Source organism: Pituophis catenifer, unplaced genomic scaffold, assembly GCF_029215685.1.
Source record: "Pituophis catenifer annectens isolate HBS135680 unplaced genomic scaffold, rPitCat1.0.hap2 SCAF_3, whole genome shotgun sequence".
Taxonomy (NCBI): Eukaryota; Metazoa; Chordata; class Lepidosauria; order Squamata; family Colubridae; genus Pituophis; species Pituophis catenifer.
In genome coordinates this window covers 137,243,006-137,262,209 of record NW_027256883.1, presented here as the reverse complement: position 1 = coordinate 137,262,209, position 19,204 = coordinate 137,243,006, and the positions used below count along the sequence as shown (strand labels likewise).

Here is a 19,204-nt window from a genome sequence, read left to right as displayed (position 1 = left end):
CTTAAGGACATTCTTGGGATTAAAGAAGGTAGACCAACTGGAATGAAGACCTTCAAAATGTTTCAGGCCATTTAAAACACATTACTTTAAAAGGCACTTTCTTCATCCATATCAACCTTTGAAAAAGAGGCGAACTCTTTGGGGGTCTCCCTAGGATGGATAAAGGTGTAGAAATGTATTAGGAGGTCAGATTTAAAGTATATAAGAAGTGGTTCTTTATCACAAATAAAGAAACAGCACAACTATCAAAATTGAGGAGCTTCCCATTAGCATAGCAGAAGGGAAAATTCCCTATTCGGGAAACAAACTGGACAAGATACACGGTAAGGTACTAAACTTATGACCATTAATTTAATGATGGTTCAAAGTTACAAAGGCTTCAGAAAGAATGACTTATGATCCATCCTCGAAATTGCAACCATCACACTAGAACTCCTACCTCATTATGTGATCACCATTTAGGCACTTGGCAACTGGCATGCATTTATGATTATGTGATTGACTTAACAACCCAGGATTCATTTAATGACCATGTGATTTGTTTTAACAACCATAGTAAAATGGCTGTAAAACTGGGTTTGGTCATGTGATGACTTGTTGAACAACCACATCGCTTAGCAACCAAAATTCCATTCCCAATTGTGGTCATAAATCAAGCACTACCTGTAATGATATACAAAGTTACGCTTCTGTATTTCCAATCCAATGAGATTGATATAATAATGCCTAAGCATGGTTCACTATATTTGGAGATGCTTTAACGGTCAGCACCCTGGACTGCATTGATTATTGTCTATGCACAGTGCTAACATTAGGCTGATCAGATTAAAGATCTGCATTTAAAGTCATTACATATTTTTTAAATGTGCATATTTGTGGATAATTTGGTAGAATAACTTGTTGGACCATAATAAAAAAATGTTTTGATTTGGTAGCTGTTATGGTCTCTGCCAAGCAATCAAGTCTCAAAGCATCTCTAGAAACATGTTTTTAGTTTCACAATGAGAATTTCAGAAAGGTGTGACAAACAGGCCATTGTGTCTAGACAATTTGTTATCCTGGATACCTTAAAGTAATTTGTATGCTTTTAGTTGCAGCCTTCAAATATCTCAGTATTCAACCACTTTGTTGTCCAGGGTATCCCACAATTGCTTATGTGTGATTGTTTGACAACACAACAGGCAAGTCTCTTTTCAGCTCTCAAATCTAGAGTGGGCCAGATGGGCACAGGGCTGTCCCGTGGAGTCCTTGGTGCTCTCTGAGCATGACTATTTGCTTGCAGACGTTTCATTACCCATTAAAATGCTGATGCTACTTAGCTGGATAAACATTTGCAAACAAACAGCCAAGCTCAGAAAGCACCAGGGTGGATAAAAATCAATGATTTTTTTTAAAAAATCAAAAAAATCAGATTTTTTTGATTTAAATCGGATTTTTTTGATTTTTATCAAATTTATTTTAATAAAAAACTTTTGGGGTAAAAATCTATCGTAAGATAGTTTTCTATTTAAGATAGATAAATAATTTAATTTATTCAACATAAAATGGAGCTTAGTTATGTAGCATGAGGCTGTATATTCTGCAACACTGGGACTATCGGTGAGTCAACAGCAGGTCAAAGGAGTAGCAGAGATGACAGTTGCTCTTTAAAAATTATGATTTAAATCGAGTTGATTTAAATCAAGCCTTTTTACTAGTGATTTAAATCATGATTTAAATTGTGATTTAAATCAACTTGATTTAAATCAAATCCACCCTGGAAAGCACCAAGGATTCTACAGTTCAACCCTGAGCTACATGTACTCTTTTTTACAGTGTTGTCATGTATAACATCTCCAATTGGGCATAAAAAATACTAACCTCCTGCATCAGCAGTTTTACTTGACTGGCATGAGGGGGAAGGGTGAGCAAACTATAGAAATAGTGCACAACCACTTCATTTTACACAATCATCTAATGCAATAGCAGGGCTTGCTCTCTATGAAGAAATGATATTTCCTATGCTAATCTACCCCCACCTTTTGGTCTCTCTCTCTTTCTCTCTACTCTTCTCTCTCTCTCTCTCTCTCTCTCTCACACACACACACACACACACACACACACATCACCACCATCATCATCACTATGCTGGGAAATTAAAGAACTGTAGTTTAACATAAATTCAGAGCACCAGATTGGAGCAGAGCGAAATAACTCTAATCCTGCCCAATGAAACGTACCTCAACTAGAAAGGCCCAAATCACGCCTAATGTTTTTCACATATAAATATCTACAAAACAAAAGTTAGAAAAATATTTTTGCAAGTTTTAAGTAGTTGCTTGAAAGTGTTACTACAGGAATACAACAATATTCATACAACTGAACTTATCAAAAAGCCTTTTTTTTTTCATAGCAGCCTTTGCATTGCAAGTGAAAAGGTGTCAATATAATAGAACGTGATCTACATAGAATTTGTGCAGCATATTATCACTTAAGTAGCAACATTAATCTCCTCTCTTCTGGGAGAACATCCGTACCAGGGCTAAGGTTTCAGGAACAAAGTGTACTGTTCCAGTATAACAAAGATAGAGATGAGGCATTATATATCTTCAATAAACTGATCAAATTTCCTAAGTGCATAGTACCTTGACAAGGAATATTGCGGAATTGTTTTATAAAAAGTAGTGTGTTTTCAAATGGTGGAGAAAGACTGTAATATGAATGCCTAACTTACCCAGTGATCTCCAACATTGCCCAATGCAATTATAATACAGACACCACCACCCCCATCCAAAACTCATCCTTTTCCTTATACTTTCCTGGTGGTACACAACAGAAGGGATATACAAAACTGGAGACATAGCAAAGCAAAGTGATCAACAACTCATATTGAGCTTGTTTTTATTGAGTTCCCGTTCCAGGTTTCCTATCAGAGTATCAATGCTTTCTTGCAAGTTTTTGAGGTTAACTTGATGGTTCACCGCAGAATCCATTGTTTGCATTGTCAGATAGGCCTGAAAGGTGCGTTCTTTGGACACACAAATGGGCCGCCGGAGCAGCGTTCTGGAAGCATCCAGTTTGCTGCCATCGTCCCCACTTTCTGCCTCTTCTGAAGGGACATCATCATAGTCTGCTTCGCTCAGAGCTTCTTTGGGACTGACAAAGTAGTTCTCTCCACAAGCAGTCCAGTCTCCGGCATAGCGGTTGCTTGAAGGGCTGTCCAGTCTGGCTGGCCTGGATCGCAAGATCCCAGACACTTCGCTTAAATTTAACATTTGAGGCCGCTGTTTCTTAGGCCTCAGATAGTTCACAGAGGACTGCTGCTCCAGCAAGGCTGACTCTTCAGCTGATGGATGTTGCACTATGATAAAGCATAATTGGAACTCATGTTAGCTTAACAGTACGCCTTAAAAGAAAGTAGCAATATGACAATTTTATTTTTTTCCACCGGTCTATGACTTGGGAACATGCATTTAATGCATGCACACTGAACAGCCAATAATTCTATTGTACTGATTTTGGTACCAGCCAGTCAAGTTATATTGAAAAGGAAAAGCCAACTAGTAAACATTTCATCTTAAAACTACCATGCCTTTGTCTACTGCCGCTGGAGGAATCTATTAAAATTGGAAGTTTAACCTGATTAACTCTGCAAGTTAATTTTGCAAGTTAATCGCAGTCCAAAATCACAGTACAGTTCGAAGAAGAGCTTCCAAATGCGATCTACAATCAACTATGTAAGAAAAAGCAGGCAGAACAAACACACATTTGGCACTTTTGTTACCTGAACTCATGGTTTTACAGCTCTAGAAACTAAGTCTCCTCTTGTTATCGCCTTCCTATGGTAAACAGTACAAATGTTTTATTCACCAACAACTGCTACATAATTCAACTGTAAAAGTTTCTCTTCCAAGCACCTCTCTGTAGTAATGGTTCTATTATTATTATTATTATTATTATTATTATTATTATTATTATTATTATTATTTCTATTATTACGATTTTTGGTTCTACTATTGTCATCATTATTGATTCTATTGTTATTTTTGCTGATCACAATATTCTGGTTGCGTAATGGAACACAGAAGGGACATCCTTCCTACCATCTTTACTAACTTTGTCAATAAGGCTTGATAAGGAATGGAGAGAAAATGGCAGCAGAGACTAAAGGAAATTAGGTCCAAAAATAGCTAGGAGACCTTTGAATTGTTTCAACAGTACTGGATGGAAGGAGTTGTATCTCTCTAGCTAGTCTTGTCAGAAGATGCAAAAACTGATTAATATGCAGACGAAGCTTGTTATAAAGAATGTAGAAGGAAGATAACTTGAAAAGTAAAGATCTTGTAGGACAGGGAAGGCCATAAGGAGAAAAAAACTGAGTGAGGATTAAGTGCCATTGTAGGGGGTGGACAGTTAGCAAAAGAAGAGTGTACTTTCAAGACTTAAATTTATACAGGGAGTCCTCAATTTATGACTGTTCATTTAACAATTGTTTACAACAGCACTGAAATAATTGACTTAAGATCAACCTCAAGCACTTTCTGCTACTGCAAAATCCCTGCAGTGATGTGTTTATCTCTAGTGCTTGGCAACTGTGGTGTGTATACAATGGTGGCAGCGTCCCATCATCATGTGATCACCCTCTGTAACCTTCCCAGGTAGCTTCTGACAAGCAAAGTCAATGAGGAAAACCAGCAGGGAAGGTTGCAATTCAGCATCATATGATGTCATGTGATCAAGGCAGAAAAGGTTGTAAAATGGAGTGCAACAAATTATCTGGTCCCTATTGCGGTCATAAGTCGAGGACTACCTGTATATTCCGCCTCTTAGGTGGAATGGAAAACATTTGGTATACCAAGCATATCTATCCTGTGAGGCAGTTCGAGTCTTACCGGCTCAAGGTTGACTCAGCCTTCCATCCTTTTGAGGTTAGTAAAATGAGGACCTAGATTGTTGGGGACAATATGCTGACACTGTAAACCACTTAGAGAGGGCTGTAAAGCACTGTGAAGCAGTTTATAAGTCTAAGTGCTATTGCTATTTATGTGATATCTTTCTTCAAAGACCATCATGAACTGTAGTGGCTCTGTTATTTCTAACTGTATCTGCCAGGGGTTATAGTATTTATATATTCATTATATTTAATCCCGATTTTCCTTTAGAAGATTGGGAGATCTTCTAAGGGAGATTGTTGTGATATAAAAAGCTAACTCCATCACATAACAAGACAGAAGCCAACAAATGCAACCTGCCACTTACTCAGATAGTCATATGAGTAAACTTTCACTCAGGTTCAAATATCTCCCTGGAAGTAGTATATCTTACTTGCCTAACAATTCTGGTTTCTTGTTTTAAAAAGATGAGAAAACACGTACATCAACAAAAGCTCTTCTGATTAGGATTTTTTCTTTAGAACAAAGGGGTCATGTGTTAAACATTAAGTGCCAGTATTATTAAGTTTTCTGAATAAACAAGGACCATGATTTTTCAATTTATAAAAAAACAGATAAATGAAAATTTGAAGTTGGTCACAAGCATCGTTATCAAGTTTTCCATATTAATCAGTGGATTGATGTTTGGCTTTACTCCTTCACAGGAACAGAGCTCACGCCACAATGTTTAATTAAATCTTTGAAAAGCCAAAGAACTTGGCATGATACCCTGTAGTTATAGAAAAGGCTGAAATGCTTAAGCTTATGTTAGTTCAATTCTTTGACAATATACACCCAGTCATCCAGGAGATACATTTACAGAGAAAAACCTTCAAGGACTTGATTATTAATAACTCCATTTTGAATCACCAATCAAGCAGCTATATTGCTTATTTCCGTATGTTTTATCTGAGCAGATAATATCAGTTGTCCACATTCGGGGGAAAAAACATCTTGACTTTTGTTCAACTAACAACCTGATCATTGTGCTAACAATGAGTCTTCAAAGAGCTGTGGTGGTGCAGTGGTTAGAACTGTAGATTACTTTTGCTGACTGCCAGCTGTCAGCAGTTCGATTGTCACTGGCTCAAGGTTGACTCAGCCTTCCATCCTTCCAAGATGGATAAAATGAAGATCCAGATTATTGGGGGATATATACTGACTCTGTAAATCGCTTGGAGAGGGCTGTAAAGCACTGTGAATCGGTATATAAGTCTTAAGTGCTATTGCTAAGTGTTAAAGAAAAGCTGGCAGTACAACAGTGGCATTACACATCTGACCACCAGAAGATGCTATTGCTAAAGTAGAGATCAACTGCTCCAAAAACAATTAGGGTTGTTCGGTGTAACCTATTCATATCTGTCTGAAAAATTAGCTGCTGAAGTTAAACCAAGGCCAAAAATTACGCCCCTAAATATCTGCCTGAGAGAAGTTATAGATAGAACCAAGGTTATCCAATAATAAGTGTAGAGAAAGAAGGAAATGGCAGAAGTCCCCAATTGTAAAGACAAAAAAAAAAAAAAAAAAGGTGGTGGTGGTGGAAATAAGGCTCATGAAAAAGCGATGCTTTTTGGACATAGAGACAACGGCCATGAGTATAGTCCTTGAATTAAGTCAATGGGGACGCTTCAGGGCACTGGTAATAAACACACAGTTTCAGTTGTTTCATATGGCTGGATCTTATATTCTTACTGTGGGTGCAAAAAAAATCCCATTCATCTTTATATTAAAGAAACTTAAGGACACAAGCCAGGACCAAATGCAAAAGTAAAAGGGTACATTAGAAAGATATTAATTTATATAACTAATAAAGTGAAAAAATGGTTACAATAGTATAAAGTTATAATGTAGTTGATATACCATAATAACAGGTATAAATAATATGGCATAATAAATTTGTCTTTGTAAATTTATGCTACAATAAAAGTTTGAACAATGCAAGAGATTCCACTGCTTTTACTGCAACAGATTAATACATTGCCTTGAATGAAATTAAATGTTCTCCATTGTGAGAATTTTTTTTACCTGGCCACAACTGGAGCAGATAATGTAAAACTTCTATATGTTTTTTGAAATCCAAGGCACTGGCCAGCTCTTCTGAATCACTGAACACTCTGTTGTTGTGGCTGGTAGTTTCCTGCCACTGACTAAGTAATACAGGCCCAAAACACACAGCTAAATTCTGGCAAGTCATTCTATTTACTTCATGGTATGAAGCCACCAGTTTCAGATGGTCCAAGAGCATCTTTAGAGTTGCCTAAAGAAAAAGAAGAATGGTATTAGTTCATTAATCACAGGGGAAAAATGTAATTAAGAAGAGAGGCAGTGGCAATATTATTGAAGGCCTTGTTCCTTTAATTCCATCACAACATTGTCATTCATGCCCACTAGCGGTGTCCACTTAAGATAACATGTCAAGAATACCTTTTTGTGAAGCAGAAGAGCACACAGATCTGAGGATTTTGCAGCTGCTCACTATCCTATACATGCCCTTAAGGAAATATTTTGCAAAGGCCAGTGAACTGCAATTTTCTGCATACTTACCTGGAAATAAACTACACAAAACACCTTGGAGAAAGGCTTTAACAATCAGCCTATTCCCATGAACCAATTTAATAGCACTGCATTTAACTAAAACTAAATAGCACAGAAATTCTGCCCCATAATTGGCACTGAATTAAATGGCTGGAAATATTTGGTTGGGGCTCATCTCTTGTGTAAAAAAGATTCCTTTCCCCAGATTTGTTTGTCCTTTGGGGTCACAGGCAAACTTTCTATGAAACTAATTTTTCTTGTGCCAAAACCAACAAACAGAGTAAGATGTTCCCACCACTTCATTAAGAACACAGGAAGCTGCATTACCAAAATTAGAATACCACACAATCCAGCTCATAATTATTATCTGATTAGACCCTCTGAAGTTTCAGAAAAACGTCTTTCCCAGCCTAATCGGATTCTTTTGGTTTTGGCTTTTTTTGGTGTGTGATTTATAATTCTTTATTTGCAACAGCTATTGCAGATTGCAAGATGAATAAATTATCTCTTTTTTTAAAAAAAAGATACCATACTAGTGAAAACATATATAAAATCTATGTTGGCATTCCACTGCAAAGACAGAAGATAATTTAATCAACATTTGGGGGGAATGTTATTAGCTGAAAGCAATAATTTATGAAGTGCCCTTTCATAACCAAAATTACTTAGAAAGGGAAATATATGGTCAAATAACATGTCTAGGGTTAAATACAAAGCAGAGTGAAAAAGAAGGGGAGAGATGCTGATGATAAATAAAACCATCTTTTTGTAAGATCTGAGGGAAGCAATTCTGCTAAGAAAAATGTTTTGTCTAGCTGCCTGCCCATAAAAGGCCACAGCTGGTTTCCTTCACTAGGTTCTCTGCAACAGACAAATAAGTTTCCACATTGTAGCTCAGCATATTATGACACCATATAAAATTAATTAAGGAGCATGTTTTAGGCATAGGTGCCCGAAAATGGTAGCTTGCCAGGAGAAAAACCTTGTGTATTGTCCAGAGTAGCTGGCAGTTGGACAGCACAAAATTTAATAAATTATTATTACCAAATCAAGAGCATTACAGGTAGTCCTTAACTTATGACAATTGGAACCAGAATTTCCCTTGCTAAGCAAGACAGTTGTTAAACATGTGTACTGATTGTAAATAACTGTTTTCATGACACTGTAACTTTGAACAGTCACTAAACAAATGATTGAGGACTATTCATTAAGTATTCAGTGTGTTCAACTTTGCTTGAAAACCATTTGTTTCTACCAATAACTTTGAATTAAATCCTTCTGTATTATTTGACAGTGTGCAAAAAATGTGAGTTGGAGATCGGATTTAAAGAAACCATTGGATCATATTGCTACCACCAAACTGATCTGATTATTTCACTGCTTTGCACATGCATAACAAATCTCTCCTCCCAGGATAAAACCTTTCCAATCCAAATCCATAAGGTTAGCTACAGTTTGGAGTCCTGATAAGAATTGCCGAGTGGGAGCCCTTAAAGGCACAAGTTCCCTTTCACGTGCTTCCCTTTGCTTATTATATGAGACCTGCTGTGTGGAATAATGGAAAGACACAGAAAAACTGTGATTTCTGGCAGTGCAAAGTTAAAAGAGGCTGCACAAACAGGGGCACCTGCACAATCATGCTAAAAGAGCAAAGGGGTCCAGGTGATTGTGTCCCTTAGTTTAGGTGCTAGTGGGTACTTCCCATTCTCAGCCTAATTTCCAAAGCATATGAAACATTGTAATAACCAATGGTGAAATTCAATTTTTTTTACTACCGGTTCTGTGGGCGTGGCTTGGTGGGCGTGGCAGGGAAGGATACAACAAAATCTCCATTCCCACCCCACTCCTGGGGAAAGGATATTGCAAAATCTCCATTCCCACCCCAATCTGGGACCAGCCAGAGGTGATATTTGCCGGTTCTCCAAACTACTCAAAATTTCCGCTACCGGTTCTCCAGAACCTGTCAGAACCTGCTGGATTTCACCCCTGGGAATAACCCCATGCCTATATTAATTTATGGTGTCCTGAACCTTAATGATGCCTCTTTCCCTCAACTCTAGCGTATCTATGGTATACTTTTCTAATATCAAAAGAGGTTGAATTTATTCAAATTCAAGTGCCTCCAAAAAAAGACGGCTTACCAAAATGGAGTGGGAGGAATCTACCGCTTCGGATTTGCTTAGTGGCCACTGTTCTCTCCATCTCTCAAACAGAACTTTACTTTCTTTTTTTTTTCTACCCACACATACTAACTCAAACCCCAGTCAGTCAGTTCACAATTTGCTCTACCTGAAGCTATCTGATTTGGGCTACAAGACTTCACACAGTCTCCAAAAGACTAAAATAAAACGAAGCGAGCTAGTTTTAATGCCATATCATGGTCATCTTGATCTTTGTAGATTTCGCAACCCTTGTTCTAATTTACCAGCAAAATCCAACTTGCCTCAATAATTGGACAACTGTTAGTTAGTGTACTGCCGGCCAATCTGCTATTATCAAGAACAAGTAGCTTCAGGCAATGTTTTGGTGTTGATCTGTATCTTTTTTTTTCCTGGAAGTTGCAGCAGCAAACATTTCAAGGAGAGAAATGGTTATATAACTGTCTACCTTTAGCTGGCATCAGACAATAGCAGTAAGGGAAAGCCCCCAAATCACTGTTCACATCACTTCCTCGTACTTGTTAGGGAGAAGGGAATTAAACAACTTACTGTGGGTTTGGAAGGATTAAGGTTAGGCAGACTGGTGAATCTTTTTTAAAGGAATACTTAAGTAGTCTTTCTTTCAATGCAACTGCAAGCAAGTTTCGTGCTGCATCTATTCTGCTATACACACATAAACTGGCTTGATTATAGAATAATTCCAGCAAATCTTCTTTGCAAAGTGACTTTGCAAACCTAATGGCAAAACTGAGTTACTGCCAGAACTTGCTCCTATTCTGCCTGGACAAGCCGGCAGCCAACCTTCCCAGTTGGCATCAAGCAAATTGAATATGGTCTAATGGCTTTCATGTGCAAAGCTGGATCACTTCTTGTGATTCTGCCTGGACAAACCAACAGCTGCTTTGTACAAGCAACATCAAAGCAAATTCTGACTATCTCCAGCAAAAAGGCATGCAAGTCCAGCTCAGGATTGGCTCCCTCAACAAGCTGACAGAGGAGTCCTCATTTTCTCCAACTGCTGCTATAAAAAGCAAAAATCAATCCAGAATAAACATAGAGCATAGTGGCTTTCTCAAAAATAAAGTCCATATTTGCAACCGAAATGAAATTAATCTTTCCTATGAAAAATGGGGTTTTATATGTCATTCATCATTTCAATGAAAACTGAATAGAATTGCAAGGCTCTATTTGCTTTTATATGATAGATTAAATGTTAATGATTAAAAATGATATATTTTTGCCAAACTGTTAACTCCAATTAATCAATGAAATTGTTATTATTATTCAGAGGTGGGTACACACATGTATTTATTTTAGGAGATCATGGTATCAAAAATATTAAGAATCCTTGATGTGGTCTTAACAACTTGTGAATCAATTCATTGAGCCAACTTAGCTGAAGTCACTGGAAGTCAAGTCAAAGTTTTATTCTGAAGAGGGAAAAAGTGAAAGTGATACAGGTAGTCCTTGACTTACGACCACAAATGAACCCAACATTTCTATTGCTAAGCAAGACAGTTGTTAAGTGAATCATTGCAGTTGTTAAGTGAATTGTGAGATTGTTAAATGAATATGGCTTCCCACATTGACTTTGCTTGTCGGAAGCTGGCTGGGAAGATTACAAACGGTGATTTTCATAAGCATGAAAACTGATCATGTCACTTTTTTCAGTAATATTGTACCTTCAAGCAGTCACCAAATGAAAATAGTTGTAAGTTGAGGACTACCTGTACTCCTCAAGCCAGGGGTCCGCAACCCCTGGGCCGCGGCTCACTACCAGGCAGTGGCCTATTTGCAACTGGGCCGCTCAAGTGCAATGGCCCAGTTCCCCTCTCTTCCTCCCAGCTAGGCCAAGCCGCAAAGGTTGGGGACCGCTAACCTATTCGGAACTGGGCCCAACAAGCAGCTAGCCTGAGCATGCACAGGTGCAGCTCAACTGTTGCAAGTGGCGGGCTGACAGGCACTGGAACGTATGCGGGCTGGCCCGCTGCTCACGAGGGCCACTTCCCGTCTCCCCCACAGCTGGGCTGTCAAGCCACAAATGTTGGGGACTGCTGCCTTAAGCCATGCACTAGTTCAATGGGTTAACAAATACTTACTTTCTCAACTTCTGGCAGGCAATCCAAGAGAGCCATTGTATATTCTGAATCATTACAATCATTTTCACATCCATTTGCTGTCATTTTCAAAGGTCTTTTTACCATGGCATCCAATACTGCTTCATAAAGTTGTTTAGTTATCAACGGAGAAGGCAACTCCCTTAAATAATCTTTGAGGATACCTAAACAAGACATGCAGGGAAAACAAAGTGTAATGAATTTATCAGAAAATCACATTTCAGCAGGACAATCAATAGTGCTCCTGCAGAAATTATCTCAAAATTGGGTATCTTGGAGACACATACACATACAATATCGCCATTTGCCACTGGTTCACTGCCTGCGTATGCGCGGTGCATGCCAAACTCACACTGCGCATGGTGCACCAAATGCATGCAGTGCACATGCAAGCAAAATGCACACAAAATGCGTGCTTCACGCTGAAAATGACACTTAACAAGGTAAGTAGAACAGCGAGGGGGGGAACAACTTTGCTGCACAATTTAGATTCGCTAGAAAGCAGGATTTCTAGCAAATATAAATCGCGCAGCAGAGCTGATTGTTAGACAAACTGTTTTTTTTACTACCGGTTCAGTACTATCGCCCAATCCGGTGCGAACTGGTAGGATTCCATCACTGTATGTATGTATGTATGTAAACTTTATTGGGGATAGCAATCATAGCATTACATCACTTCTAAATTTTAATACACAACATTTTATCAGAATGTTTTAAGTATCATGCATCATAGTAGTCTCAACCACAAGCAAATACAGGTTGTTCTGTCCCCAGCTCAGAACTGTTGCAAATGCTTTATTGATTCTTATTTACATATGTTAATTTCACTGTGTCTCATGTCATTTAAAACAAAATTTCAGAACTGGACATTCAGGACAAAGGTACTGGCCCCCTCTGTTGCAATGTCTTAACTCCTTTCCCTTCACACATACATCATCCACTCTAGTTCCAGCCATATGCAGTCCAGTGGCATTTTTTAAAAACTCAATGCATTCACTGCTGCCAAATGCCACTGCCCCAGTAAAGATTCGCAGCTGCCACTTTGATTGTTCCCTTACATCTCACCCACATTGCCAGCTCCTTTGCTGCCAATGCTCTCCTAGCTGCCAACAGATGAACAGTACCCCAGCTATTCCTTTGTAGCCCACCTTTCTTTTTAATTTATCAGCTGGACCCTATCTTCTCTACAAATTGTGCAAGCCGCTCTAATGCATAACCCACAGTTCTTGAATCAAATGCAGTCCATCTCAGATTTCAAGAGCTGTGGTGGCATAGTGGTTAGAATGCAGTACTGCAGACTAACTCATTGCTCACGCCAAGAGTTCGATTCTGAGCGGCTCAAGGTTGACTCAGCCTTCCATTCTTCCGAGGACAGCAAAATGAGGACCGAGATTGTTGGGGGCAATATGCTGACTCTGTAATTCGCTTAGAGAGGACTGTAAAGCACTAAGAAGCAGTATGTAAGTCTGCTATTGCTATCATGCGCATGATCCCCAACAGTTGCAACAGATTATAAATTTTAATTTAACAGAAGTTTGACATTATTAACTATTATTATTAACTATATGGGGAATAGTCATGTGGATTTACTTAATTTAATTTCCATTAAATTAAGTTTTCTGTGGAGGAGGACACTCAAATGCCATGTGTAACCCTTAGCTGAAGGTGGGCATATATTTATGATAATAATTTTAAGTATTTGTTTTATTTTTGTTGTATGCCGCCCAAAGTCACATGTTTCTGAGATGGGCGGCTATATAAATTGGATAAATAAATAAATTTTATACTGAGGCATTCAAACCCAAGCAAGCAACAGACTTGTTAAAAATAAAACAGCAAAGTAGGTGAAAGTAAAAGGAGGCACAGTTGAGCTCACATCTTGGTTATATTAATTATGATTGGTTGGTTTTTTTATCTCAACGGCAGCATATGTTATATATTGATTTATTATGTTTTAATCTTGTTTTTAAACATTGCTAGCCACTTGAGTTACATATTTGAGGTAGGTGGAAGTACAAATTGAGTAAATACATACATACAGACATAAACACCATATCTAGTTCCCTCCTCCAAAAGCTAAAAGAAGCAGAATAGACCTTTTGGAGTTGGTGGCCCAGCGCAGAGGGAGAGGGGGGGAAGAAGGGATGGTTTTGTGCGAGGGGCAGGTACACTCATGTGCAGACATGGCTTCATTTGTGTGAGTTTGTGCAGATACCCGCCATTTGTGCGAGTGGGGCTGTGAGCGGCCAGCCAGCTGCTCACATGAGTTGGGCTGTGAGTGTGCATGCATGTGCACGCCAGCCCATCGTTACGCAGTCCAGGTTGCTAATAGGCCTGGTAGTGGGCTACGGTCCACAGGTCGGGGACCCCTGGAATAGATCTTACCAAGTGAAAAAATTATATTAGTTTGGTTGTTCCCTTAACATTAAAAATTTGTTCTTGATGGAAACACAACAAACCAAGTCAGATTTTTAAAAATGGTCTACCTCTTTCTCTATTGTCTATTTTTTTAAAAAAGAGATTAAATTAGGGAAGAATTCAAAACTGAATTGAATCACAGCCTTTTAATTCAGAAAAATCTGAGTAAGAATGGGAACAGAGATTCACCATTAATATTGGTCCTGCTGAACCCAACCTTCCCTTTTACTGATAGTGGAAGCAGTCTCATTTCTTCTCGGCTACCACACTGCAAATGTTATATTACTTTCTTTTAATCAGATAATAACACTTTTATTACACATAGATGTTTTGAAAGGTAGCTGATAGCATCACTAGATAAATGCCTTCAGGTCCTATGGCAATATAGTTCCTGAGGTCTCTTCAGGCTACTTTTTACATTGTCCCTTTATCTTTTTTTAAAAAAAATCTGATTTTGATCAAAATAAATTGAATTAATTGATTGCTTCTTCCCTATTACTAGAAGGCATCCTATGTTTACTTGAAAGGCTGAGAAGCTGATTTGCACCTCCTCACCCTCTCCAAAATTGCCCACCACCATAATAGGCAAAGCAACAGTATTTACATTTGTGCAGTTTAAACTACAACATCCTGTTTATTTCAGGAATCTCTCCAATCCCATGCTACATTTTGGACTATAAAATGTCAAAACACAAAAACAGATATTTTTGTGACAGTCATTTTCCTAACTATTAAAATTGAGTGTCAGATTTTAATTGCTTTGCTCCCATTTTGTTCATGCAAGCCGCTGAATATAAGCTGAGCCTTAATAAATCGTACCGTTTAATGCAGAATGAAAACAAAGAGCTGAAAGTAGGAAGCTGAGATACCAATTTAAGTATCTGGCAAATAAAGGCCTTGTTAATCCCCAAACCATGACAGAAATACCACTGCTGAATTTTTCTTAACAAAGCAAGACTTGTTGCAAGACTCAGTGTGCCTACCACAAATCCTACCCTTTGACCCAACTGTAATGTGAATTGTGTTAATTGAAGACTCTGTTAAGAGAACAGAATTTTTAAGATTAAAGCAAGGGGCTCCATTTCTACTCTTCATAGAGAGGGGGATTCAGAAAGTGATTGGGACTACATAATTTCAGTGTCACCCTCAGAATCTTGCAGGTCAAAAAAGCTATTTTTGTCTAAGTATTTCAAGGGAAGATTGTCCACAAATCGGCAATCTAAACCAGCCTTCCCCTCAACCTAATGCTATGCAAATAGCTTCAACTAACCTTCCTATAATCTCCCGATTTACTATAACCCAAAAATTTAGATCGGAGGTGTCCAACCTCGGTAGCTTTTAAGACCTGTGGACCTGTACTCCCAGAATGCTGGCTGGGGAATTCTGAAAGTTGAAGTCCACAAGTCTTAAAGTTGCCAAGGTTGGACACTTCTGGTTTAGACGATCCCAGTTTAGGAAAGGCTTAAATCTACAGCAGGATCAAATACTTGTAAATAACACTTCTGGGCTTTCAATATTTTGAAGCTTAGGAGTAGGGGAACTAATCACGAAAGAATTTTGCTATCTTCCTAGCAAAGGAACTGCTCTGAAGACAGCACAAAATACCTAAGTAAGAGGAAATGAGTCTGCTATGCATTTTTAAAAGTACTCAATAAGAAGGCACTTCTGGAATGTTTTTTCACAGGAGCCACACTAAGCTTTGCAATCAAGTCACCTGGTCTTTCCTTTTCAAAACACTTTCTCTCGCTTCATTCCTCTATGAAACAAATTGTCAGTCTTCTCACCCTACACTGTTCTCCTTTTAGAGACCTTTAAGAGAGGGCAGTTATTTTTTATGGACTGGCATCTCCTGACAGCTTTATTTTTCTTGTTCCAACCATTGCTGGCACAGAATATAGGCAGTAATGAGAGAAAACGCATACTTCTCCAATCCACCTCATTAATTTCTCATTTTTCTAACCCACTGAACTGTCAACTATACGGTATACTTTACTACGAGAGAGTTCACATGGCTGGAAGCAGACACGATGCAGAAATATCAGAAATCAGCCAGCTGCTAAATTTGCTAAGGCACATTATTCTGAATGACATGTGCATTTCACTGTAAGCCAGTGCCAGCCACAGATACATTTCTGAATCAAGGTTTAATAATTAAATGTGCATTTCCTGAGCAACAGAATAGTTCTTCAAAACAGCAAGAAAAGAAACCTTTGAGACCCAGTCTTGAAAAAGCGATCTTCCGTCGTATTTGACTTTAAAAGGAAAATATGTATACGTGGTTTTTCACCGAAGAGGAATTTTGAAGACTGGCAAATTACTAGAACAATGCCTATTACTTTATTAGAGATGTGCAAATCTCTTAATAAGGTGCTTCTCTTTCAATAAAGTGCCCTTTGAAAGACCTTCCTCAATATCCAGAAGCCACTGCTCGATCTGATTCAAAACTCTTCTAGGATAGCATACAAAACAAAAATCTAATATAATACTCCAGTCTAACCTTTACAAATGTAAATACTGACATGTCCATTCTCCAACAGTGCTCGTTTTAATTAGATCAGCAGAGATATTTTTTTTCCTTACAAGCCCAAGTCAGAGACGTATTCTAAGAACAGGATTCATACTTTGGTGTCACCTGCAGCTTTGAAGTTGGGAAAAGTCTGATTCCTTGGCATTCTCAGCAAAGAGCAGAAGTCCACTTGTTATGACAAATAAATAATCAAATAAACTCGTTCCAGTTTCTGAGCTTTCAACAAGTGCTGTTTGGGAAACTAAGATTAATGATGATTGAGAGGTAGCTTTTTAAACTTGAAAGCTGTGATTTTTAGGACATGAAACTCAGCAGCTGATTCCAGTTTCTATTCTTGCTACTATAAAAAAAACTATCCCTGGCATTGCTATATGCCCCAAATAAATCATAAATAATGGACTTTGAAGATTTACAAGACAAGATTAACAATTCAATAGTCTTATATATTTACAAGCACTTTAATATGTGTGGCAGACAGAAAACGTATTATTTTTACCCATTCTCAGCTACAAAATCCTATTTTGCTTTAGGGATAGAAACATCTGCACTGACTATTGACTTCTGAGAACTGCAGGGATTTTTTGATATCACTGGATTGGGCCAAATGTTTTAATGTTGTGGTTTCAAAGCACAAAAATAATTGCGTTTAACCTCACAGATTACATGATGACCATTAGACTACAGGGCTTTTTAAAAGGCTTATATATCAAGAGTTGTTATCTACTTGTCTAATAACTCTGTCATGTAACTCTATCATGTTCAGAGGTGAATAACAGAGGCAAAGGACATGCAAGGAGTGTGGCCTATTCCTCAGAAGTGCTGTGTGTAAACTTCCCACAATACTTGGTCACTGGTCACTGATGACAATAGGATACTAGCTCTAAGGAGGAATGCTTGTTCTAAGGCAGCAAAACTCTTTTTGGGGAACACTACAATTTAGAGTCTGTGCATATAAATAAAAGCAGCTGTGACCGCTCAAAAGAAGAGGAAAGAACACAAGAGACTTTCTAATTCCAAAACAGCTGTATTTCAAACAACGTTGCTTGAAACTGTCCATCCCCACAGGAAATTCCACTTTGGTGACCTTCCTGTTATCCAAGAAATGTAAAACAGGAATTTTCCTTAAAAAGGAAGTTATAAATTTTATTTTATTCAACTGCGTGACAACGTAAAAGCACAGAGAAAGTTTACCAGATGATTCAAGATGATATCCCATATTTCTATTCATCTATACTGGGGGTGATACTTTAGAATGTGTAACAAAAATGTTTTTTGGTAGAGTTCTCTCCTCAAGGGTGCAGATTCTCCACCTGTTTCTTGCCTGCACAGACACCCACTTCTGATTTGTACTGTGCAAACTCGGTCGTTACTTTCTGGAGGCAAAATCCTATTGAGATGTTTTTACCACCAAGGCCTTTTGAACCTCTGCACACCTATGAACTCTCTAACATCCCTTGAATATTTTTGAGGTGCATAAGCAATGGCATTCAACAGTCCAAACATTTCAAATGAAGAAATAATTAACTTTCTTGCATAAGAAACCAAGAATGTACACTTTTTTGAAACAAACATACTACTGTAGAGACTCAAGTACAATAAATATTTAAGAAAGACTCCTGCAAAGCTATTGCAAAGGGCAGGAAAGCTGTTTGGGGCATAATATGGAATAGGGTTATTTACATTTTACCCTTCTGATTTATAAGACAGTAGATAATACAAACATGTATAATTTTTCAGCGTGTACGTAGCTGACATGTTAATTATCTCAGGGAAATAATAAATTCCATTCTTATTGCCAGATGTAAAAGAAGTTCTCAAAAGCTTTTCCAGTATTCCATGGATTCATAGCTCCAAGAACTGCTTGACCAAAAAAATAATTTGGATTTATACAAAGCTTGCATTGGTTTCAAAATAAGAGAATGGAAGAAAATGTACACTGGTTTATTTGTTCAGTAGAGCAAGCTCATTTCCTAGTTACCAAAAAAAATAAAAAATAAAAAATTGAAGAAACCTACATATTCAGCTGCCACCCTCAGACAATGTTCAGTTTGGAACTGGGGAGAGGAAAATGGGGAGAAGGAAACAGCCACATCTAGAGCCCTAAGGAACTATCTTTTCTCCTCTAGCTTTGTCTACTATGCACGCTTTAATTAAGCAATCCAAGGTCAGAACCTTGGGTGAAGAAAGGAAAGGTTATACATGTATTAACATTATATATTAAATTTGTTTGTCACCCATCTCATCACAAGGTGAGTCTGGGTGGCTTACAACATTAAACTGAAACCATAAATATATAAAATCGCATCAAAATTACAATAAAATTCAAGCTATAACTAAAGATGGGGAAGAAGAGAGAATATATAGGGAGTGAGATGGAGACTGCTATTAGCTGATCAACCACCTCCAGTGTGAAATTCCCCCATCAGGGCTCCAAGCCAACCAGCAGAGCCAGGTCTCCAGGCTCTTATGGAAAATCAGGAGGGTGAATGCCAATCTAACCTCAGGGGGCTAGATGCTCCAAAGGGCTGGGGCCACAGC

General features: G+C 38.1%; 1 protein-coding gene across 1 annotated transcript in view; it reads right to left on the bottom strand.

Moving 5' to 3' along the window:
- Positions 1–2,397: 2,397 nt before the first annotated feature.
- Positions 2,398–19,204, bottom strand: part of SYDE2 (synapse defective Rho GTPase homolog 2) — a 41,039-nt gene continuing 24,232 nt past the window's right edge. Inside the window, exons 5-7 of the mRNA XM_070939419.1 lie at positions 11,704–11,885; positions 6,936–7,167; positions 2,398–3,340 (exon numbers count right to left, since the gene is read on the bottom strand). Coding sequence (XP_070795520.1) covers positions 2,856–3,340; positions 6,936–7,167; positions 11,704–11,885 — 899 coding nt within the window. The 3' untranslated portion in view covers positions 2,398–2,855. The remainder of the gene's footprint in view (positions 3,341–6,935; positions 7,168–11,703; positions 11,886–19,204) is intronic.